The following is a 25,127-nucleotide window of genomic DNA, read 5'->3' as shown; positions in this document are numbered from 1 at the left end:
TCCGATTCCGTTTTCGGTTCCGACTGTTGCATCGGATGTATGTATAACGAAAGTCGATCTGTAGAAAGGTTGAATAGGAAAACATATAGAGCCTATGCAATTGTATACAAAAATTTTGGCTCACAAAAATCCAAAAGATTTCTACCAAATTTTTTTCATTACGATTTTCAACTCAAGGAGAAAAAGCACCGAAATACTTTCGCCTAATTTTGGCAAAAGGTGGGAAGTCAAGCACGAAAGGCGTCGATGATTGCCAGATCACACGTATTGCGCTCGTGCCCCGCACTTGCCACGCTAAGACTCCAGCTATTGGGGGTGATACAGCTGTCACATCTAGAAACAGCAATTGGCATAGGTCCTAGAATGCTTCTAGTATTTGCCAAGAGGACCGAGATACTTTATAACATAGATCCTGGTTTTTAATAAAGTTTTTCAGATTGGTCGTCAAATATACTTTTGGTTAAGCTTTGCATTTAATGCCAAGGTAGATGTGGTTCTAAGACCACCGCTGATACCAACCAGCGCAGGACAATGTACTGACATATAGTATAGACATTTTAATTCCGTCCCACCATACCATTACCCCATAGAGATAGATCAGATTGACAATTAATTCATAAAGCCAGAGAAAGACTGGAGATATATGTATGTATTAATAGAAACACTTTTCGTTCACTGAAAGAAAATGACTGGTAAAATCAACCGAAATACGGGTCAATTCAACCGAAATGTCTGTCAATTTTTATCCATCGCTACAAGATGTTACGCACAACTTGTTGATTCGTAATTGACCGTTTTAGTAGTCATATGAACAAAAAAAGTTGTTGCGACAGCTTTGAACGAAAGTACCTATGTTGCGGCATTTGCAAGGCAGGAGAGTTTTCACTGAGATCTTTTCATGGCAGAAATACACTCGGAGTGCTTGCCGAAAAGTGCCGAGGGGCGGCCCCGCTTAGGTAAATTTCTGAAATTTCAGAATCTGTCAATTTTACAGAATTTTGTTAACTTAAGAACGACAATTTCTCTTCTGATGGAATGACTATAAACTAATTTGTTCGCTTGACAAAGAACTCGGTCGAATTGACCATAATTCGATCAATTTCACAGAATCTCCGTTAAGTCAAGAACAACAGAACCGATTTGTTGATTTTACTAGCACCATTTCTTTCAGTGTTCGGGTATTGATGATGCATTTCCCACGGCAGCCGGTTCTATGTATCGAAGCGACTCGCAATTTTTTTTCCCGACCAAGGGCTGTCATTTCAGTGTAACTCCTTGAGGCAAAGCTCTGTTAACACAACAACAACAACGGGTGATGCACTTTGGGGGGAATTGCATTTAAAAAAAGCCCCATTTCTTCGATTTTGTAATTTATCGGAATAGTGCTTCCCAAGCACTACCAACTCGTCTTCAAAAAGAAAATCGGATGTGAAAGCTCGTCACAGTAAGGATTAATTCAGGACCACCTGTGAGGAACTATTTTCGCATTTTAAGATCATTTGAGGACTGTGTGGATATAATTTCGGGATAATTCGTAGACGTTTTAGTAGTCATTTGGAATAATTCAGGGAATATTTTAATAATATTTCAGCATTACTTTGTTTTGTAAAGTAATTAAATAACAAACAATTAAAACAAAAATGTATTCCAATTGTTTTTTCACTTCAACGTTTCACAGAACAAAAATTCCCCATCGAGCTTTGACGTTTCCTAATGAAAGATTTTGAATATGAATAAATGCGTGTACATTACATTGGTATATGTGAAAATGCTTGTATGTATGTAAGCCAGGTCGAAACCATTATTGGCAAACTCAGCGGCAAACTACCAAAAGTATGAGCTGGCTGTAAAAAAATTCAATTTGTCACCTACAATAAAAATCATGTTTGCTTGTTGTTGTCATATTGTCTGTAGTACCAACATCTATAAGAAATGGCAATTGTCATCATTGTTGAGCAACTGATGATGATTGTTGCAACGTTATTGGTATTGATATATTTTTTTGTCAACGACATTTTTCACTTTTCATTTTTTAGAGCAAGTAAAGGAAATCGTTAAGAATTTAAAGCTCGAATTCCAATGTTCCACATGTGCATGCGATTGCTTGTACATTAGGGTGCAACTATTATTTGAGAATTTTTGAATTTTCCGAATCAAATAAGCGGATTGGTAAAAAAAACTTAAAACTTCACCTCGTCTTTCAGCCGTTCCATTTACACAGCTGTTAAGCGAGGTATATTTCTTGCATGTTCTGCTTTTTGCAGCTTTTTGACATAATTTTCTATGTGATATCTGTCAAAAAAGTTGCAACTAAATTTAAATCTGTCAAAAAAGCTGGAACTAAATTTAAAACCTATTTTACTTTGACTATGACTATGCGCCAACGTGTATTTAGCTTAAACCCGATGGCAATGCAATAATAAAAAAAAACTCCGATATGTGGCGCATGGATCCCCATGAAAAAAAAATCTTCGCTAGGTGGCGCAAGGATTGAAATGTTGAAAAATCGTATTTGTGGTCCGATTTGGCTCATATTTGGAACAAATATTACATACAGTCCGGTAAAAGTGACATCAAAATACTTTGGGGTTCGAGGAGGGACTAGCACCCCAGCGGGTTAGGGGGTCAGATTATTCCCGCGGTAGGTATGCCTGTCGTAAGAGGCGACTAAAATACCAGATTCATGGGGCTGTGTAGCGCACCCCTTCAGATTGCCAGCGCAATATATAGCTTCTCGAAAGCCAATTGTCAACCTCACCTATCCGCGGCGAATCCTGTTTGACTAACAGACGAGGCTCTGGCGACTCCAAGCTCCTCATGGAACTTGGGGGTGGGGAGGGAGGGGATGGCCTGAAGGTTTAATGTGGCCACATAAATCGTTCCCGAGATGGTCGGGCTAGCACCTAATGGTGCTGTGGTACCGGAGCGTACCGGATCTGTATCCGGCAAAGGACCATTACATCGATAACACTCCCCAAAGCCTTCGGGGAGCAACCTTATCGCTACAACAACAACAACAACAGGAGGGACAAGCATACGTGGCGCTGAGTCGAGTAAAGTCTTCGGAAGGATTATGTATTGAGGACTTATATTGAAAAAAACTGTCAGGAAAGATTCCTTGTAATAATGAGTCACTAAGTGAACCAAATAGAATGAGAATAATAGGCAATTAAATAAAGACTAAAAACTTGAAAATAAAATAACTAAACAAATTTTTTTAAGTTAAACGGTTTTATTGAAAATAATACTTACATGAAGTAATAATAATACTAAAATAATACAAGGACTCTTTCCTGACAATTTATTACAATCTAAGTCCTCAATACATAATCCTTCCAAAACTTTACTCGACTCTGCGCCACGTATGCTTGTCCCTCCTCCAACTCCAAAATAATTTGATGTCACTTCTACCGGACTCTATGTAACATTTGGTCCAAATATGAGCCAAATCGGACATCATAGGTCGCTTTCTATTCATGTATGTATTATGTGTTTCAAATATGGACCAAATCGGACCAAAAATACGATTTTTTTGAATATCTCGATCTTTGCGCCGCTTAACGGCGATTTGTTCATAGGTCGCTTCCTATTCTTGTATGTATTATGTGTTCCAAATCGGGCCACAAATACGATTTTTGTGAATATCTCGATCCTTGCGCCACCTAGCGGCGATTTTTTTCCGATTATTATCATCGGGTTCTGAACTATATTCCAAGCTTCAAGCTTGTAGCTTATCGAGAAGTTACTTAAATTTCAATTACAAAAATCGTGCCAACCAGCCAACGAGCCAGCCTCTCAACTCAAGCTAAATAAAACCGCTTAATTAATAAAAGCGTTGGACGCGTCAAATTTCTATTGATAGTCATAAGTAAGACCAATTGAACCTTAATCAGGTTATGCTACGCCTCACGGTTTTAGAAATTTCACGCGTCCAACGCTTTTATTTAATTTTCTGGTCAACATCCTAGATTGATGAGGAGTGTGATGACTAGTACCTAGGACCGATCTAATTATTTTATAGCTTTAAATATTATTATTGTTTAACGTAGGTATTGTTTTCAATAAAACCGTTTAAATTAAATTTTTTTTAAATTATTTTATTAATAAACAACGTAACCTGAAGAAATATGTTGATAGAGATGGACCAACTTTTAGGTATAATTTATAATTAATTTAATCACTGAGTATAACCAACTTTATATGATTGTGGCAAAGCACCCTGTATACAATGTCTCACTATACTTAAAAAAGAGAATAACCCTAATGCACATCCACATACATATGTATATAGATACTTGCAAAAGTTGTACTTTGAAAAGTGCGCTCAACTCCCAATGAGTGTACTCATTGTTTTTGTTGGCATAACATGAAACAAGAACAACATCATCAATGTCGAACGGAGTATTGGTAAGAAAAACATTGACACCAACCCACATAAACAACAACATGCCAAATATTTCATTTATTTTAGACATTGTTTTGGTGGTCGAGTCATCGATGTCGATCGGAAATCAAAGTTAACGATTTCACAGTTACGAAATAAAAGGTTAAAATACGCGGAAGAGCGTCGAAATAAATACCTATTAAGAAGGCGCTTCAAATATTAACATTGTGGCAAGAAAGTAGAATTCATAAGCACAAATATCGAAGGAGGTATATCCCGATTGAATGCTCAGTCCCTAACTATATGACGCGTCTGCCCTGAGCTTACAGATGTTAGGACAGACGCAGTCTTGAGATCTCGTAGCAACGTTCGTGGGGTCCTATTAGTCTTATAGGAGAGAGTTTTTTTAGTTTAGTCGTCAAACAAACTTCTGATAATATCTAGTATGGACACATTCAATCTATGTGGGAACCTTACGCACGAACCAGCCATTTCCTGACCTATGATTAAGTATGAGTTGAACGAGAATTTAGTTTAATTAAAATGTCTAGCAATATACGACATTCCATTCCATTCTGGTGGAGTTAGAAGGTCGAGGCTGGCGAGTATACGGATGGCCTGAAAATCATTGCCAGTGGTAAATTTCTGGACACCCTGTGTGAAAAGGTGAGCTACATAATGTAGAGTGGCTGGAAAAACAGAACTGGTCCTTTCTTCTTGATTGGAAGTATACCGTTGTTACTTTTTAATAGGGGTAAGTATTTAGGACAGGAAAGTGTTCAGTAGGGCCAATATGGAGAATAGGGCTAGAAAGATCTCTGTGGCCATGTACTGCTGTAGGGAAGCTATCGGTAAGATTTGGGGAGTCAAAGCTATAACTAAATTGAATAATTTAATCAAAATTTAAACACTTGTCTGAAAGGTTTCTGGTTAAACATTCTCCTACTACCTCGATAAAATGGGGTCGCAGCCCCCCCATAATTCCAACGTACCCCTTAAGCTTAGAGAGCATCTCAATAAATTTGTTTCCAGCCGTTTTAAAGAAAGAGGCCCAAACAATTTTTCTGATATAGAGGGCTAATGAATGATAACTTGAAATATAGGATAGGTGACTGGGTGACTAGGGTCTCGAGATATAGGCCAAAACGTGGACCCGGGTATCCCTAGAGTGTGTTCATAGAATATGGATATCAAATGAAAGCTGTTGATGAGTGCTTTAGTAGAGGGTAATTTTCATACCCCTGGGTGACTAGGGTCTCGAGATATAGGCCAAAACGTGGACGCGGGTACCCCTAGAGTGTGTTTATAGGATATGGATATCAAATGAAAGCTGTTGATGAGTGCTTTAGTAGAGGGAAATTTTCATACCCCTGGGTGACTAGGGTCTCGAGATATTGGCCAAAAAGTCGACCCGGGTACCCCTAGAATGTGTTTATAGAATGTGGATATCAAGTGAAGAGAAAAGAGAAAAGAGAGAAAGAGAACGAAATTGAGAAAGAGTTAGAATGAGACGAAGATGGAAATAGATGAAACGAAAAAGACGGAGGGAGGAGTGAATAAAAGGATTAGGAAAAAGTGAAGACGGGGGGAGGGCAGAGTCAGACGGAAAAAGCTTATTAAAATGTATGCAGATTGGCCAAATTTATGGCAGGACAACATCTGCCGGGTCTTCTAGTTAATTTATTTAATTTAACAAAAGTGGCTAAACCCAAAAATGTAGGGTTTTGTTCGTTTAGAGAGGCCTTTTTTGTGCTTGGTAATCGATTGTGATAAGTGATAAATCATTTTTTTAGTAAACTGTAAAATGCTATTTTTGCTGAGATCATATAATTATTATTGATAGGCCTGGAAGCATTACGACCTTTGTGTAGATCTATTGTGCATGTCCTTTCAGCCTAATTTTGTATGTGGAGGCTTATTACCTCTTCAGGCTTTTTACTCCATATCACATAGGGATTAAGATTCACACCAGAGAGTCTCTGCCTCGCCAGAGCGACGCATTCGCAGAGAATGTGACCCGGCGTTTCATCCTCCAGCTCACGAAAACGAAAAATTTGAGTATCGGATAGATTTAATTTACTTAGGTGATATCGTGGACCACAGTGTCCCATTTAGTACACAGTGAAAGTTCGCAGGTCCTCCCTGATTATATATCGGAATTACCAACAGTTTGGCCTTTCTTTTGCCCTGGGCAGCCAATCTAGTGACGTCTTAATTATTTTGTTTCCCAGTTACTTGTGGTTTCCCTAGTGTGTGCTTTTGTGAGTCCACAAAAGGGCTCTGGACCATAGAATGCTGCTGTAGCACCCTGCTTTGCTAAGTAATCTGCATGTTCACTACCTTCATGTCCCTGATGTCCGGGAACCCATCCTAACAAAACCTTGTTTTTGCCTCCCAGGTCATTAAGAATTTCATATAATGCTCAGACCTCATCACTTCAGAACTAGCATCACTCTAGCATATATTACTCACAGTTGGAGAAGGGCTAAATTTATATTCTTACTCAAAGCAGGCAGAAGAACACATGAATGCGCTAAAAGCTGCATACCTATACGACTTCCCTCCTTTTCAGTGTAACCCACTGCTACAACAACAACAACAAATTCACTCTTTATGCTAAAGGTTCTGAAAAGTCTTTTGTACATCCAAACAGGTCGCTTCTAAACGGACTCAAGCTTTCTTGGATCACTAAGCATATATGAGGAGCAGGTCTGAAGAAACTGCCCTCCATGATTTAGTAGGTAACATAGATAGATCCTTGCACGAAAAATAATATATTCTGACGGCTTTTTATTAGATATAAAAATTCTGGGTATAGAGGGGGCCTAACGCTACCGTCGGGGAACTCGGTGACATGGCGCGTGCTATGCATTCACTCAGGGAGCAAAGCAGCGCTAATTGCGCTTAACTCCATCAATTTGTCTCAGGCTCTCAGCAACTGCAGGTGCTCGCTTCAAGCGCCGAAGTAGCTCTTATTTTGGCTTCTGGTCAGAGGAACATTGAGGGCGACAAGGAGGCGGAGAACTTGCAAAGCCAGGGGCACTACTGGATGCTGAGGAAGCAGTTGCGATGCACCATCCACTAACATCAATCAAAAGTAGTATACATAGTAATTTCCAGGAGATAGCGGTATCCAGCTATTACTATCCGGACACTTATAAACAAGCCAACTTGACCATCTTACGACAGATGACCTGCTAAATAGGTTAAGAAAACAGTCTTAATGATCACTGCCACTGGTACGGGCACTGGTCGCTTAGCATGCATGCTGAGAGAATGGAAATCCTTTTAACAGCACTTACAGGAGCTGCGTTGAGTTGGGCAGCAATCAAGCAGTCACGCACTACCTGTGCGAATGTCTATCCCTAGAACACGCAGGGTTTCAAGAAGTTGCTAAATGCGACGTAAAGATAACAACAGTTTCATGGGCCGAAACAAATTGTTTGAATGAAGCACCTAATAGCCCAACTTAAACAGAAGCAATAAGGATCGGCTCCTATTAACTGGGAAGTACAACAACCAAAAATTATCATCAGTTGATGAGACATTGTTGGTTTTTTGGATCGACATCTAGATCTAAAATAGATAAATAAATAAAACCAATGCGCGATAACCTCCGAAGAGATTTTAAGCCGAGCTTCTCTTTCAATTTGCGTTGTACTCCTTTTAAATTTTCCTACTAATTTGCATGACGCGATCTACATGCTTTACGCCGACACCGAAGGGCATCTGCAAGGCAGATGAGCTTTCACTGTGAAGCTTTTAATGGCAGAAATACACTGGGAATGTTTTCCCAATCATTACCGAGGGGCGACCTCGCTTAGAAAACCCATTTTTAATTGAAAAAACTTGTTTGTAAACTTTTAATGTTGCTTTGCCCGGGGCGTGAACCAAGGATCTTCGGTGTGGTAGGCGGAGCACGCAACCACCACACCACAGCGGTCGCCACGTCCAGATCACCACCATTATTATGAATGTACTTCATAATAGGAACGTTATTAGCTTCCCTTTTTCTTTATTTTCCCTGTTAGATATATTCATGTTTATTATCTCCGCACGGTGGGTCTAGCCTTTAGACTAGGAATTGGACAACAATCAATAATCTCGAATTTGTATACCTTTCATGAACATGAAATGGTATATTAACTTTGGTCCGATGTTTGTAACGTTGAGAAATATAGAAGATAGACTCACCATTAAGTATACCGATTTGATTAGGGCGACGAAATGAGTTGATATAGCCATGTCCATCTGTCCGTCCGTCCGTCTGTCTGTTTGAACGCAAACTAGTCCCTCAAATTTTGAGGTATCTCAATGAAATTTGGCACAAGGATGTATTTTTGTATCATATTAGACATTTGTCGGATCCGGTAGTATCGGACCACTATAACATATATCTCCCATTCAACCGATCGTTCAGATAAGACGATTTTGGTCATTCCTGCCGCAATTTAGAAAGTATAAACGTGAAATTCGGTGATATATATTCTAATATATCATAGAAGATTTTCTGATAAAATCAGTTTGAGTGGAGCTATATATAGTATATATCACATACAACCGATCGTTCAGATAGAAAGATTTTTGGCAATTTCTCCCTTAATGTCCAATATAAAAACGTTAAGCTTGGTGATATTTTTTCTAATGTATCATAGAAGATTTCATGAAAAAATCATTTCGATCGGATCTATATATAATATATATCCAATACAACCGATCGTTCAGATAAGGGGGTTTTTTGCTATTTTTTATTTTATATTTATCTTAAAAATCGTTTAAGTATGTATATATATACATATTTTTTATCTTATACATCCGATTATTTGGAGATTACGAACGGGATAAGATTATTGTGCAGCCCCATTCATGAAAGGTATGAAGTCTTCGGCACAGCCGAAGACAGTCCCGTCCTTACTTGTTTTATTTTTGCAAAATATCATACTTCAACTTTTTCTAAGCATGTTCCAAACCTACTGCTTAAATAATCTAAAACTAAATTTAAAAAATTATGACTAAGTAGGCACTCATTTCAGCAAGTTTAACAATGAACTTGGGAAACCCAAATACTGTAGTCCAACGTAAACACACCGCACTAACACAGCTTTACGCGCTAGTTGAACGGAAACACATTTGTGCGTCAATATTTGAACCCTCGGCAACCCAGTTAAGCATTCAAGGTATTTAGCACTTGCTAATATGTTTTTTTTTTTCTACTTCTTCTTACCTTCCGCTTATTTGTTTATATTACAAGTTAACTGTTTTATGACCGGAACTTAGGTCACACTTTCGAATGTACTAAAGTAAACTTTGCAGTCAGTGACAGCAAAAAATTTAACAAGTAAGGACGGGATTGTCTTCGACTGTGCTGAAGACTTCATACCTTTCTTGAATGGGGGGAATAATCTTATCCCATTCGGAATCTCCAAATAATCGGGTGTATAAGATATGAAATATATAGTGAACAGATGTACATACCAAAGCGATTTTTAACCTAAAAATAAAATGAACAAGTAAGGAAGTCTAAGTTCGGGTGATACCGAACATTATATACCCAGCTGTACACTTGAAATGCTGTTGTTGTTTGTTTTGTGTGCTTAATAGTGTTACAAGGCTGCGCAATAATACATATATATATGGTGCTATTCTGAACTAATTTTTCTTCGAGTTATGGCTCCCGAAACATTGAAAATTGCGGGTCCACGCCCATTCTTTTTTTAATTTGAAGTTTTTCCTATTTATTGTTATAAATCCACTTGGAAATTTAAATACCATTTATATAAAGCTCTTTTTTGCAAAGATATAGCTTATTTTATTCGTCCACGACCCTTTTAAAAATCTTTTATATAAAAGTGGGCATGGTCCTTAACCGATTTCGTTAGTTTTTCTTCAAAGCATTCCTTAAACTAAGGGCAACCTCTATGCCGAATTTTGTTACGATAGGTTTAACGATTTTTAATTTATGATTAATAAGATTTGTAAAATTGATTTTATCACAAGTGGGCGGTGCCACGCCCATTTTGAAAAATGTTTCCCAATTTTTTATCAAGAGTCTCCATATCAGTCCGCACGTCAAATTTCAACATTTTAGGTGTATTATTTACTAGATAATCAAGTTTTTTTGTGTTTTCCAAAATGATATATATATAACAAATAAGGAAGGCTAAGTTAGGGTGCAACCGAACATTACATTCTCAGCTGAGAGCTATAGATACAAAATAAGGGAAAATCACCATGTAGGAAAATGAACCTAGGGTAACCCTGGAATGGGTTTGTATGACATGTGCATCAAATGGAAGGTATTAAAGAGTATTTTAAGAGGGAGTGGGCCATAGTTCTATAGGTGGACGCCATTTAGTGATATCGCCATAAAGGTGGATCAGGGCTGACTCTAGAATTTGTTTGTACGATATGGGTATCAAATGAAAGGTGTTAATGAGTATTTTAAAAGTTATCGTGTTAACGACCGAGCGGAAGGACAGACGGTCGACTGTGTATAAAAACTAGGAGTGGATTCAACCGATTTCGCCTTTTTTCACAGAAATAAGTTATCGTCCTAGAATCTAAGCCCCTACCAAATTTCACAAGGATCGGTAAATTTTTGTTCGACTTATGGCATTAAAAGTATCCTAGACAAATTAAATGAAAAAAGGCGGAGCCACGCCCATTTTGAAATTTTCTTCTATTTTTGTATTTTGTTGCATCATATCATTACTGGAGTTGAATTTTGACATAATTTACTTATATACTGTAAAGATATAATTTTTTTTGTTAAAATTTGACTTAAAAAATTTTTTTTTTTTAAAGTGGGCGTGGTTGTTCTCCGATTTTTCTAATTTTTATCAATCATACATATAGTAATAGGACTAACGTTTCTGCCAAATTTCATCATGATATCTTCAACGACTGCCAAATTACAGCTTGCAAAACTTTTAAATTACCTTCTTTTAAAAGTGGGCGGTGCCACGCCCGTTGTCCAAAATTTTACTAATTTTCTATTCTACGTCATAAGTTCAACTCACCTACCAAGTTTCATCGCGTTATCCGTCTTTGGTAATGAATTATCGCACTTTTTCGGTTTTTCGAAATTTTCGATATCGAAAAAGTGAGCGTGGTTATAGTCCGATATCGTTCATTTTAAATAGCGATCTGAGATGAGTGGCCAGAAATCTACATACCAAATTCCATTAAGATACCTCAAAATTTACTCAAGTTATCGTGTTAACGGACAGACGGACGGACGGACGGACATGGTGCAATAAAATTTTTTTTCGATGCTGATGATTTTGATATATACCTGTACAACCAACCGTTATCCAATCAAAGTTAATATACTCTGTGAGCTCTGCCCCGATTTCGCTCATTTTCAATACCAATCTATTCTGGGTCCAGATAAGCCCGTGTACCAAATTTGGTGAAAATATCTCAATATTTACTCAAGTTATTGGTGGGTCTATCTATTTTCCTTTGATGACTTACAATTTTAAGAACCGTGACAAACTTAATATACCATTTCATTTTCATGAAAGGTATGAAAAGACAAAAGTACTGTACAAACAACAAAATGAACAAATATATGAATGACGAACGAAATTGAGCAACAGCAACAACAACACACCCACTAAATAAAAAATATGTGACAGTTCTTCAGTACTTGTTAAAATGATCGTTCATCAATTCATTGTGATTTTGAACTTTGTTGCAGATGGAAGCGCAGGCGCAGGCGCAACAACAATTGCATCAACAACAGCTAGTTAAACAACAACAAGCGCAACAACAACAGCAACATTTGTTAGCGAATATTAAAACGGAAAAGAATAGTGTTGAGTCAAAAGTATCATCAGCTTCGTCTGCGCCAATACAACAACAGCAACAATCTAGTGCATCTTCGGCCGCTGAGGAACAACAGCAAGTTGCACAGGATTTACATCAAACACAACAACAACAAACACTTTCTAGTCAAACGGAAGCACTAACGTCTAACCAACAACAAGAACATCAACAGCAACAGCAACAACAACAACAGCAACAAAAGCAACAACATCCTCCAACAAGTGTGGCTACTTCGGTTGGTTCAATTACCGGCACTTCGCAACAACAATCCAGTGAGGACTATAGCATACCATTACCGCGTAGCACCCAACATCGCCGCATCTTGACCACAGCTGGCACATTGTGAGTAAAAATTTTGTTAATATATTTTTTTAGTTGGTGAAGGTGCAAAAGATTCAAGTATTAGCAAAAGTGCGTAAACCATTACTCGGCTTAATTCTACTCTTAGGGATGCCGCGCTTTATAAGTATTTACTTATTTTTATTAATTTCCAATTGAGATTGAATAAAAATCTTTATTGGGCTTCCATGGCGGGCACCACCAAAATATTAATGTCAGTACAACGGACGGCGCTGGTTGGTATCAGAAAAACGCCTACTTTGGCATTGACGGTCATGCTGAACATACATCCAGTAGATGTTGCGGGAAAGGCGGCCGCGGTCTGGTCGCTGGTCCGGTTTCGCGATATAGGCTATGTTCTTTCTGAGTACGGGCGGTCTAGCCTTCTCACCAGCTATGACCTTATCCCTGCCAGGACGGGCTATTTTGTGCCGATAACTACACCGTGTGCAACCTTCACCCCAGTCATTCTCCCGAGAGAGGAATGTGGAATGGGACTCAACTGGGGCAGAGCACCAGTTAACTTATTCACGGCTGAGTGAAAGTTGGACGGAAAGGTTGGTGAGAGGGAATTTTGTCAGGAGCTAAATATCAGGCAGTTAACATAGCGAAAAAGCGACTTGCGCGACTTGTTGGACGGCCTTAACCGTTTAAAGCGTTTAGCGTCAAATAAGTAAGTACGTGAATGTTAGTCGCAGGTTTAAGTTGGCCGAACACTGAAGCGTCTTCGAAGCGGAGGTTGCCGCATTAAGAATGCTGTGGATGAAATGCCAGCCAGTGGCACTACGGTTAAAGAATTTAACATCAACTCGGACAGCCAAGCGGTTATGAAAGCTTTGAGTTCATCTATAGCGTGATCGAGAGTGGCTTAGGGATGTCCGATCTTGCGGTTACATCGAACTATTTTATGATTAAGATTACCTGCGTCCCGGGCCATAGTTATATCCGACCTACTGTCGCTCTTAGCTCGCATCGGTACAACTGGAAGGGGTGATGATAGCTGTACGTATTTCGGGATTACGCTAGCGACCTCTGGTCTGCTCCTGCATATATGAGCCTCGAGTCAGCTCAGCTAGCGTTCGGCCGACACCACCTCTTGCAAGGCAGCAAGAAGTTTGCCGAAATAATTGGGTTAACTAAGACTCATCTATCAATGGTCATTGGCGTTTTGACCGGACACTGTCTAAAGCGAAACCATGCATATACTGGAAACTCCATCCTGCTGTGTCTGTATGGAGGATGATGAGGTGCTTCATTGCCCATCTCTTGCCAGGACCAGGCTAAAATATTTCGGTCGTGACTCACGACTCACGATATCGTTGCTACGCAAAAACTCTCTTACTAGCTATAGCTTAAGTCACTGTTATTTTATGGGGTATCACAACGGAACTTCATGCAGTCCAATTGAGCTTCCCCTACCAGGCCAGCTACCACCCAACGTAGCCTAGCCTTCCTTGCCGATTAGCACCATCGTGTTGTCTTCGTGTCGGCATTCGGTGTGACAACATTGTTCCTCTTAAGACTTCGCTGTTGTTTCTTGATTGTTTACTTCTCACTTCGCTCAGCTAAAGTGGAAAACTACATGGCCAGACTACAATGAAAAAAGGACAAGGAGTGGATTGGGTAGATCTAAGGCCGACACTCATCAAATTATAGTTCACCGGTCATTGGGCTTCAGGCACGCATGCAGTATAGGCGGTTATTCCGCATAATGATATCTGCAAAAGTTGTAAAGACGTAATTAGAAAAGAGATTGCTGAACAGTTTCTGTGTAAATGAGCGGCCCTAGCTAGAGCAGGTCTAGGATTCTTTGGAAATCTAGGATCCTTCAGAAGTATATGATCCTTCGAAATTAGCAAATCTGGGTAGAGTATCGGAAAGTGGGACTCCAAACTTTCCCAGGCTGCTGGTGGTACATATCCCATGTAGCTTTTAGTATGTGCCGACAAGTTTTATGGCAACAAAATGGCTTTTCATTAGCTACATGGGCGGCGTGAGTCGCAGCCATTATCTCTACCTACACCAAGAGTACAAGTATACATCTGCTCGCAGCTCCTCCCTCTTCAAATTCTTCGAATATAGCTTGTCCCAAGCATCTTGCCATGTTAATACCCGCCTTAAGTGTAGGCAGTTACGCCATATCTCTGCTATATCTTCTATCCATCAGTAAACGGTGATTTTAAGCTGTATAGTAGCTTTTACATGTTCTCCAGAGTGTCGATGGCATCAATTAGCGCTACGTTCCATCTGCGGGTACTTATAATTAAACGGTCTCCAAAAATTTCGCAAAGGCAATGAAAGCACAATTTTATTTTTTTGTGGAATGCAAATTCCAGTTTTAATGGCTGTAAAGTCTTCAAGCACTTTCCACTCTCATATGGCGAAAGAGATGATTTCAGATGCCGTAGTGATATCTGGTACAGTTTCTTCCCGGCATGTGCTCCTGAAGGTGAGCGTTGACTGTTAATTCCAGTCTAGCCGCCATGCCCAGTACTCGTCTTCCGCCTTGGTTAGTCGTCGCCACTAAACGGCTCTGGAGTTAAAGTCGGCTACGACGCACAGTGGTGCCTTTTGAGTTTTTTCTTTGCAAAAATCATAACTTTTGAACCAATGAAGATATTTTAAAATACATTCATAGATACAGGGTGCTTCACAAAAATTCGTTAAATTCGAAAATTTTCAGAAAAATGCAAAAACCAAATGTTTTTAGTAAAAAATAAAAAAAATGAAATGAGATTTGTCTTATAATCACGTATTTAAGCATTAAATAAGATAAACTAATGATTTTGATAAGAGAGCGTGGCACTGCCCACTTATGATAAAAAGTTTTATCTAAGTAATCACGTAATCAATAACTACCAAAATCGATAGACGTATTGTTTCTTTTAAATGGCAATTCTCTTATAAAACTCAAATGTCCGTTTTTGGTGCCACAATAACAAGTGGCTTCAAAATTCATCGTAAAATTGTACATGTTTTTTTTTTTTTTTAATTTACAAGCCAAATATGTATTTTATTAATAACTAAAAGTTATTGAAAGTGGTTCAATGAAATTTTGTTTGAGCTAAAGATTAAACAGCCAACGAATTTTGGAAAAAGCGAGTGGCACTGCCCATTTATGCTAAAAAGTTTGATCTTAATAACCGCTTTACCAATTTGTACCAAACTCGATAGACGTATTGATTTCTATAAAAATTTAATAATCGTTTGAAAGCGAAATGCCTAAGCTTTAAAATAAATTTCGTTTTGTCTAACTCGTGATACTTTGCAGGTGTTCATATGTCGATATCTTTTGTAGTCCTTGTTCTTAGATTCTTGAGCTTCTTCAGATAATTCTCCTAATGGTAAGCACTGGTAATCTATTAAATCTTTTCCATGTGCTAAAATTTTATGTACCGTTGGTGTAAGTTTCTTTTCAGGATACTTTTGATGCAGCAACTCTGTAGTTTTAGATGCAAATTTCTATCCATTAACTGGTTCATGGCAGTTTAAAATATTTAAAATTACTCCCAATCTGTTTACAATATATTTATCAACTCCTGTTATGCGAGCAGTCACTTCATCGTTTTCAAAAAACCTTCTTGAGGAGTTACCATCATTTGTAATTCCGTATCCATATTTTGGACAGTCAACTCTAAGGCCAATCTCCTTATAAAACGCATCCTGAATTATTTTTTTTTTTTTTCACCTGTTTTGTTTCTCCTTACATGTTGTATTGACGTCGAAAACTTCTCCTTGTTGTGGTAGTGTATAAGCCAGCTTCAAAACAAATTCCATACATCTTATCCTAGCATGCAAAGGAGATATTCCATACTCATAATTCAATTCGTCAGTTATTGAATCATCACGATTTTCTAAGTCCTTTGGCTCTTCTTACAAACTGGATCATTGTAGATGTCGTATTTGTTATTAAGTTCAAAACTTTTCTATCGACCATTGTTAGAAGAAAATCATGCTTTATTATAATGACATTCCCCTCTTCAATTTCAATTATTGTTGGTTCTAATTTGGCAATTTGATTTTTTATATCACTCACTGTAGCTTTTATGAGTTCCGAAGACTCCTTCTCGTATTTAAATAATATCGGGCGGCGCAATATAGTTGCTGACGGACGTCGATTTTTCCAATATTCTTTTAGTCGTAATAGAACAATAGAAGCCATAAACATATTACTATCTGTAATTGTTTCATCGTCTACATTTATTCGTTGTTTATATGCGCTTTGTCCTGATGATCCATCACAGCCCCACTTAGTTATCAATGCTAGCTCCTTTGGCAGTGATTTCAACTTTTCTTCAGTAAAACTTTGCAGGAGTCGTGTAGACGTATGATCCATTAGGTTTTGTAGCTCAATTTCAGCTGATACTTTGGTTATTTTGGGATTTAGAGGAGCTGCTTCTTTCTTGGCTTCAGTAACTTTTTTGTATCCAGGTAAAATATCGGCATTACGTTCCAGTAATGACTTACGCAATATGATATATTTTTTCTTCGTTAAACCGATATCTATAAACAGCGCCAAAGCTTTTTCGGGAGTGTATTTCCTAGGTAGCGCATTTGGTGGTGTGGGAATGCTGTTTTTGATCCTCGTCTGTCGCACTGGACTTGCTACCGCAACTGCTTCTGTTATATGAGACTTCACGTTTTCTTCGTCTTTTATATATTTAATAGCCAGTGCTTCTGAAAGATGAGTCATGACCATAGCTTTTGTGGTATCAGACAGCTACCTTTTCCTTGTGTAGGTACACTCAGAGAAAAACGCCGTTCTAAAATCCAGCACCACCGGACTCAACTCAAGCTTTTCATGTTCTTACTTTTTTGTTCTTGAAAAACGAATGACCTGTTCTTAAAACAACAACCTTGTTCTTGAACTGACACCATTTTCTTGAAAAGAGAACGGCTGCTCTTAAAATATGAACAAATGTTCTATTAATGAGAACGATGTTCATAAATCAAGCCCAAGAAAAAAAAACGGTACAATTCGTGTGCACTACAATGTTAAATATACCATTTGGCACTAGCTATCAAGCAGTTGTAGTGGCCCAGCTGCTATGATGTTGCGCTTGCGATCGTGTTGTGCGAGTTCGATCACCGCCAAACTCTGAATTTTTTAAAACAATTTTTTTTTGTTCTATTTTTTTAACTCTTATTTTTCGTTCAGTTCCATTCACATATCCACAGGTAATTCTCAAACTTGTTATGAAATGTTTTAAGTATATATGCAGATTACATCTTTAAATAAGAATAATTTATCAATAAGGGAAATGTATGAAAAAATGCTTATTATGCTTTTGAACTTTAATAAACATTTTTTGTTATAAATATTTTTTATTTATTATAAAAAAGTTATTATTAATAAAAAATAAATAAATATATTGAAAAAAATACTTTCCCTGCCCACCAAAGATCAAGCACGAACCGTTCTTGAATTGAGACCGAAAAATGTTAAATCGGCCCCAAATCGTTCTCGAAGCGTGAGAACGAAAAATCCTAAATCAAGCCCAAGTAGTGCTTGAAATGAGCACAGAAGGTTCACACATCAATACCAAAGTGGTCATAAAATACGAACGGTGTGCTTGGAAAAACTGTTCTTAAAACAAGCCCATCGGTCACAAGTTAAGGAAAAACGTACTTAACAGCCTTTTGTCAACGAATGTTCTTAATTTTGAACTTGTTTCGTTCGTTTTAGAACGATTTTTTCTCTGAGTGTATAACACTCTTCTATGGGTTTTGTTGGTCTCCCTCTAGTTGGATTGGTTGACGTGCTAAGCGTTTCTTCATCCAAAAAAGTTTTGTCAGCTAGCAACTTTTCATGCTTACTTAGAACATTTGAATTGTTACGATAGACGTCCTTCCATTTTCTTTCTATCATAATGTATTGTAAACCAATTTTTTCTTCCAGGCCTTCCTTTTCTTTAATGCTTGTTTCACTCGCTAATTCTCTCATAATAGCCTCAACGAAGCCCCGTCTTCACTTTGTAGATTTAAATACCGCAAATAGTTTCGAGTTTTCTAGATACATATTAGAATTGGCTTCGAGTGTATCTGACTAAATATTAATCTGTGAACTATATTTAAAAGTACTACTCACTTTATTTAAGTAAACATAATACTTAGTTCCTTAGTCTCCAAAAGACGAATGATAATGTGCATTGTATGATGGATAGCTTTATATACCTACTCAAATTATTAAAATGAATTTCAGGTATACAATTCGTAACTAAAAAAATGTATGTTGTTAACAATTTCCAATAACAAAAATGACCTTACGGCCGTACTGAATTATATATACCTGCTCAGGCGCGTATTTATGCCCAAGGTTGTTTAAAAGTGAAGTTGCAGCTGGACGCAGGTAGACTTTATGAATTTAGGTAACTGAATATTTCACAAATAACTACTCTTAATTTGACGGAGCATATATTTTAACATTTTTTTTTCCATCAAAATTTTAAAAAGGGTCTAAAAATAGGTATTTCGAAATACAGGTATATCCGCCAACTTTTAACAAAAAAAACAAAAATTTTTTTCATGGTTCAATCCTAAATTAAATTGTCTTTAATTGCTATACAAGAAAACGACAACCGTCAATGTTGAAAATTGGTCAAATTTGAGCGGCTCTACCTGGTAAACTATAATTTTGTGTGAAAAAACATTTGCATATTCTTGATCCCTGGAAAATTCTCTATTAGAAACATGTATTAGATTTAGCGAACGCTTTCATGATTTTTTTGATTTTTGACATGCTTTAACGGCAGACGCGCCACTGTGCGACGATTATCGCTCCATCAATTTATCGGGCCGTGTCCTTTATATCAAGCATGGCCGGTTACATTTCTCTTCCTTTTTGAAGAGACTTTGCTAACTCGTTGCCTGGGCACGTGCCTTGCGCGCCTCTGGTCCATAACTTCTCACCTTACTTTAGATGATGGAGTGTAGAACATTCAAGATTTATGTACATTTTTAACCATGAAATGCTCATTCGTTTGACAAATTTCTCTGGATAATGCTTATTGGTTCTTAGATATTCCGAAATTTCCGAATCTACTTTTGAGCTCCTACCATCTTTTTTTTAATATTCACCACTCATAACGATAACGTTTTGTCTTCTTCTTCTTCTGTTTATATATTCAAAATTATAGAGAAGTTAACGATGGCCGTGACAGTGATCAACCGGAAGCTCAGTCCGAATATCATCATCATCACTCTCCCGCCGATTATGTGGTAATGGCACCACGTAATGACGAACATCCACCACCAGGCACTGCCGTCTACACCTACACAACCACTGAAAATGGTCAACAGATTATTTGCACTGAAACTGGTGCAACCATCAAACTTGAGGATATCGAAAAAGAACATCAAACTAGCGCCGAGGCGCATCATCATCATCAGCAACAACAGCAACAACATCACCTGCAACAACATCATCAACAACTTTGTGCGCCAAATATCAGCGGTTATGGTGATACGATTGTTGTATCCGCGGCAGCATTACATCAACATCAAAATTCACATGGCGGTCATCCGGGAGGGCCATTACGTTTCGATCCTGATGGACGCTATAGCAGTGTGCTGCAGGATAATGGAAATGGACAGACGATTTATTATGACGCTACCGTAGTTGAAGCGACAACACATCCGAACGAAGCTAAAACATTTACTGATCTAGGTAATTCCGAATACTACACGGGACCCTCATCTTATGCGCTGCCACCACCTAATAATGGCATATACAGTGTTACCGGTCCAACGCAGCTAATTTGTAAAACAGACCCGAATTTGGGCACAATGCGACAGCCTGGGCAATTTCAATCGTTAATTGAGTCGGGTGTGCAGGAACAATCAATTTGGGCGCCCTCCAGTGTGGAGTTCTCTGGATATGTAAGTATGAAATCTGAATGCATTTTTGTTTAATTCTTGGCAAGATTTTGCGTTTGACAAAATTGGCACAACTCATTCTATACGTAAAAGGAGTATAAATTCAAAATTCTTTACCTTTTTTTCGATTTTCGCATAAATCGGCTATAAATTATAGAATACATATCATCATCAGGTAGTTGATGACTACGGCGCAAGTAATATGACTGCTACGCATTGGCCTGGTGCTGGTTCAATCGCCGCTTATGAAACATCGCTCGGTCCAACAATCTATGATACGCCTAAATGTGAAAACTGTGGTGCACCCTATATACGTAAAGGCAATGATTTTTATTGTTCTACGGGCTGTAATCAATTACGTGCAACGCATGTACGTCTGCCAGTACGTCAACCGAAGCCGAAAATACCCGCCAATGCCAATAATAGACGCACCGGTGTCACATGCGCTAATTGCAATACAAATACAACAACACTGTGGCGTCGTAACAACGAGGGCAATCCTGTGTGTAATGCATGCGGTTTATATTACAAGCTACATAATACAAATCGCCCACAATCGATGAAGAAGGACGGCATTCAGAAGCGCAAGCGTAAGCCAAAAAACAATGGCGGTATGACGACCATGAAACCATTACCATGTAAAAGCATACACATTCTGCTTTCATTATTTTTATATGAGCTGTCTGGTAGTACAGTGTACGTTTTTGGGCTCTTAAGGTCAGATTATGTATTAGACTTTGCGTCGCAGTCACTCACATTCCCATTCATCACTATCCATAAGTACCAAAAATTTCACAAAGGCACTCACTGAAGTGATTGAAATTCAATCAGTTTCAAACCACTTCTGTAATTTCAGACTTGTGTTGAATTACCCCAGCGGGTTAGGTGGCTAGAGTATACCTGCGGTAGGTATGACTGTCGTAAGAGGCGACTAAAATACCAAATAGATTCAAGGGGTTGTGTAGCGCAACTCTTTCAAGGGGTTGCCAGCGCAATATATACCTTCTCCAAACCCAATTGTCAACCTCACCTATCCGTGGCGAATCCTGTTTCATTAACATTCGAAGCACTGGCGACCCCGAAATCCTCATAGATCTAGGGGGTGGATCTTCCAGAAGTTTGATTAATTCGAAACATTGCACACGTATCAAGGATCGATGACAATGCAATAATTTGATGGTTGGGTGACATAAGCCCAAGGAACATAAAGTCAATTGACCTTATGACCACTTCAAATTGCCAGGAATTTGCGCACGTATCAGAAGCCGATGACAATGCAATAATTTGATGGTGCGGTGACATAAGGTTAACGGACATAAAGTCAATTGAGCTTATTTAGAATGACCATAAGTTTAATTAAAACCTTGCACACTTTTCAAGGACCGACGACAATGCTATAATTTGATGGGGGGGCATAAGCTCAAGGGCATAAAATCAAATTACCTTATGACTATTCCAAATTGCCAGGACTTTAATTGAAACTTTGCACACGTACCAAGGACCAAAGGGAATGCTATAATTTGATGGTGGAGTGGCATAAGCTCAAAGGTCATAAAGTCCACTTGACCTTATGACCACCAAATGGTCAAAAGTGCTTAATTAAAACTTTGCACACGGCTGACAATGCAATAATAAATGGTGGGGTGACATTAGGTCAACGGACGTGACCACCATTTCAAAGGGGCATAAGGTCCCTGTTGCAAAAAAAATTTTAGGATCAGTCTTCGGACGGATATGCAGACTGATGACTTATGGAGGGGTAGATGGATGAGCATTGCAAACTTCTAAAATTCTTTCGCTTGACGGTGCTTATTTTCTTCTGAAGCAACACATTTTTCCGGTTTGCATCGCACTATTTACTCATAAAAATTATCTTAGTGCCAGGGCATACTGATATAAGTGGCAAATGCCACGCTTATCGTCTCTTGCCAGGTGTCAATGTCTTTCTCTAATTTTTATTGAACACTTGTACAATTTTGTCAGTAAGATCAGTTCTGCTTTAGTTGACCTAATAGGAACGAAAGTACTGCTTCTTATTGAGGGTGCGTTGATTGCCTTTCTTGCAATAGTCGAATGGGCCTATTAAGCCATCAGGCCACAGTATAATGAAAATATCGTTAAATGATGCAGCTGTGATAGTCGTAGTCTTTAAATTATTTCAGATTGATCGGGCTCTTAGTCCGGATCGTTTAAAAATATCTTCAGTCTAAAACACTAAATCGAGATTCTCATCTATATATGTATAAAAGTTACACAATTTATAGCTGAAGTACGTATGAACCGATTTGGCTGAAAATTGGTGAAGAGGTAGCTTAGAACCAGGAGACGGACATAGGATACCCGTTTTGGGTAGGATCTTGAGATCAAATCGTGGACCTGGGTAAACCTGGGATGTGTTTGTACAATATGAGTATAAAATGGAAGCTGTTTATGAGAACTTTGATACGGGGTATTTTTTGTACCCCTGGGTGATTCGGGTCTCGAGATATAGGCCAAAACGTGAATAAGGGTAACACTATGACGTGTTTGTACATTATGGGTATCAAATTGAAGCTGTTGATGTGTGCTTTAGTACAGAGTAATTTTTATATCGCTGGGTGACTAGGGTCTCGAGATATAGGCCAAAACGTGGACCCGGATACCCCTAGAATGTGTGTGTAATATGGATATCAAATAAAAGCTGTTGCTTTAAAGCTTTAAAGTAATTTTCATTGTGATATTCGATTTAGTCGCATCGACCTGGCAAAACTGATAAATATGCATGCGAAGCCGATATAAAGACATGAATTAATAATACGCACATACCTATTTACATAGGGCATACTCGTTTTGCTTGAAATTTGAAATATATAAATTTGCCTATATTAGTATTTATGATCCTTCCGGGACTGGGATTAGGACTAGGACTGGGACTGAGACTCGGAGTGAGACTGGGACTGGAACAAAATACACACCACGCTCTGGGATCGGCAATAACGGATGATGAAGAATAAGAAGAACTTGAGAGAAGAGAAAAGAGGAAGGAGAAGGAGACTAAGAGAGATATAGAGAGACGAAGATAAAGATAGATGAAGCAAAAACACGAAGGGAGGAGTGAATAAAAGGATTAAGGAAAAGTGAAGAGGGGGGAGGGCAGAGTTAGACAGAAAAAGACCAAATTTAGGGCAGAACAACATCTGCCGGGTCCGCTAGTTACTTATAAAGTATTTCCAGATCACAATCCCAATTTATAAAAAAAAAAAAAAAACAAATGTTATTTAGCCTACCAACCTTTAAGCTCTAACGGGTCCAAAAACGAAAACTGTGCGACTTTTCTATTTATATACATACATAAAATATAAAGTCAATAATTTTTTCACTTTTATATAGCGCTTCCTGGTATGCCACAGAATATGACGCTAATGACACCCAACGGTACAATTTATCCCACACAAGTGTCCGCTTTGAGTTTGCCTATGAATGGAGGTGGTGGTAACGGAAATATTGGCGGTCCAACAGCAATGCAGGGTGAATTACATGATATGTCTATTAATGGCGCTGGTGGTGGTGGTGGTGGTGTTGCAGCTAGCGCGGGCGCTGGTACCATACCTAGTGGTAGCATAGGTGGCACTGTTGTGGTGGCTAGTGGAGCTGCTACTTCCTTAACAGCAACTGGACCGCGTAACAACGTATCGATTGTAAATCATGTTACGGGTGATAGTCACTCACCATATAGCAATCCACCATCGCAAAGTCAATCACCGCATTTATCAAACCCATCGCCACTCACGCGACAACAAATGACGCAAACGTAAGAAAATATGGAATTATTGCTAATATTTCTTGTTTTTCAAAAAATTTCTGTTTTTGGTGTTTTTTTTTTTTTCAGTGTACAACCGTTAGAAGCCACACGCCACACAAATAGTGAAATACCAACGAGTGTCATAACACGCACTGGATTACCAGAACGTTCCTCGAATAATTGAATTGAGTTGGCTTTTTGAAACCCTTCACTGATCATCAGCTACTAATCCTAACGCGTTAGCTTGCCCACAACTTAAAATTGAGCTGGTATTTAGTTAATTATCTTATTAAATAGTAATAATTAGTGTTTATAAAAAAGTGTTTGCATTTGCTTGCCTTTAGTTTTAAAAGACAATTAGTTGATTAATTAAGTTTTACCAAAGTTTTGTGTTTTCGTTAAATAAGCGCTAGAGAATTTGTGAAATGAGTCATTGTAAAACATGCACATGTGTATTTACAATTATGAATGTATATATATATATAGTGCATAGATAAACATATTAAGAAAAAATAGATATGTTTTTTAATTAGAACTGTCTGCAAAATCAATAACATTTTTATACTCAGAAGAGTGCTTTGCACACAGAGTATATTAACTTTGATTGGATAACGGTTGGTTGTACAGGTATAAAGGAATCGAGATAGATATAAACTTCTATATATCAAAATCATCATTATCGAACAAAACTTTTATTGAGCCATGACCGTCCGTCCGTCTGTCCGTTAACACGATAACTTCAGTAAATATTGAGATATCTTCAATCAAATTTGATACACCAGCTTTTCTGGACCCAGAATAGATTGGTATTGAAAATGAGCGAAATCGGATGATAACCACGCCCACTTTTTATATATATAACATTTTGGAAAATACAAAAAACCTGATTATTTAGTAAATAATACACATGGAATGTTG

General features: G+C 38.2%; 1 protein-coding gene across 8 annotated transcripts in view; it reads left to right on the top strand.

Moving 5' to 3' along the window:
* GATAe (endoderm-specific GATA factor) overlaps nt 1-24,709 on the top strand; it is a 96,108-nt gene extending 71,399 nt beyond the window's left edge. For 6 of the 8 annotated variants that reach the window (XM_067757971.1, XM_067757958.1, XM_067757965.1 and 3 more), the window contains 5 exons: nt 12,087-12,556; nt 19,690-20,431; nt 20,586-21,066; nt 23,798-24,218; nt 24,297-24,709. In XM_067757971.1, coding sequence (XP_067614072.1) covers nt 12,087-12,556; nt 19,690-20,431; nt 20,586-21,066; nt 23,798-24,218; nt 24,297-24,393 — 2,211 coding nt within the window. In that variant the 3' untranslated portion in view covers nt 24,394-24,709. The remainder of the gene's footprint in view (nt 1-12,086; nt 12,557-19,689; nt 20,432-20,585; nt 21,067-23,797; nt 24,219-24,296) is intronic. The other 2 variants (XM_067757961.1, XM_067757963.1) reach the window with 2 other exon arrangements.
* Nucleotides 24,710-25,127: the final 418 nt, after the last annotated feature.

This window comes from Eurosta solidaginis, chromosome 1 (genome assembly GCF_040869045.1).
Source record: "Eurosta solidaginis isolate ZX-2024a chromosome 1, ASM4086904v1, whole genome shotgun sequence".
NCBI classification, from domain to species: domain Eukaryota; kingdom Metazoa; phylum Arthropoda; class Insecta; order Diptera; family Tephritidae; genus Eurosta; species Eurosta solidaginis.
Note: the sequence above shows the minus strand (reverse complement) of the source record. Positions and strands in the feature narration are given on the sequence as shown.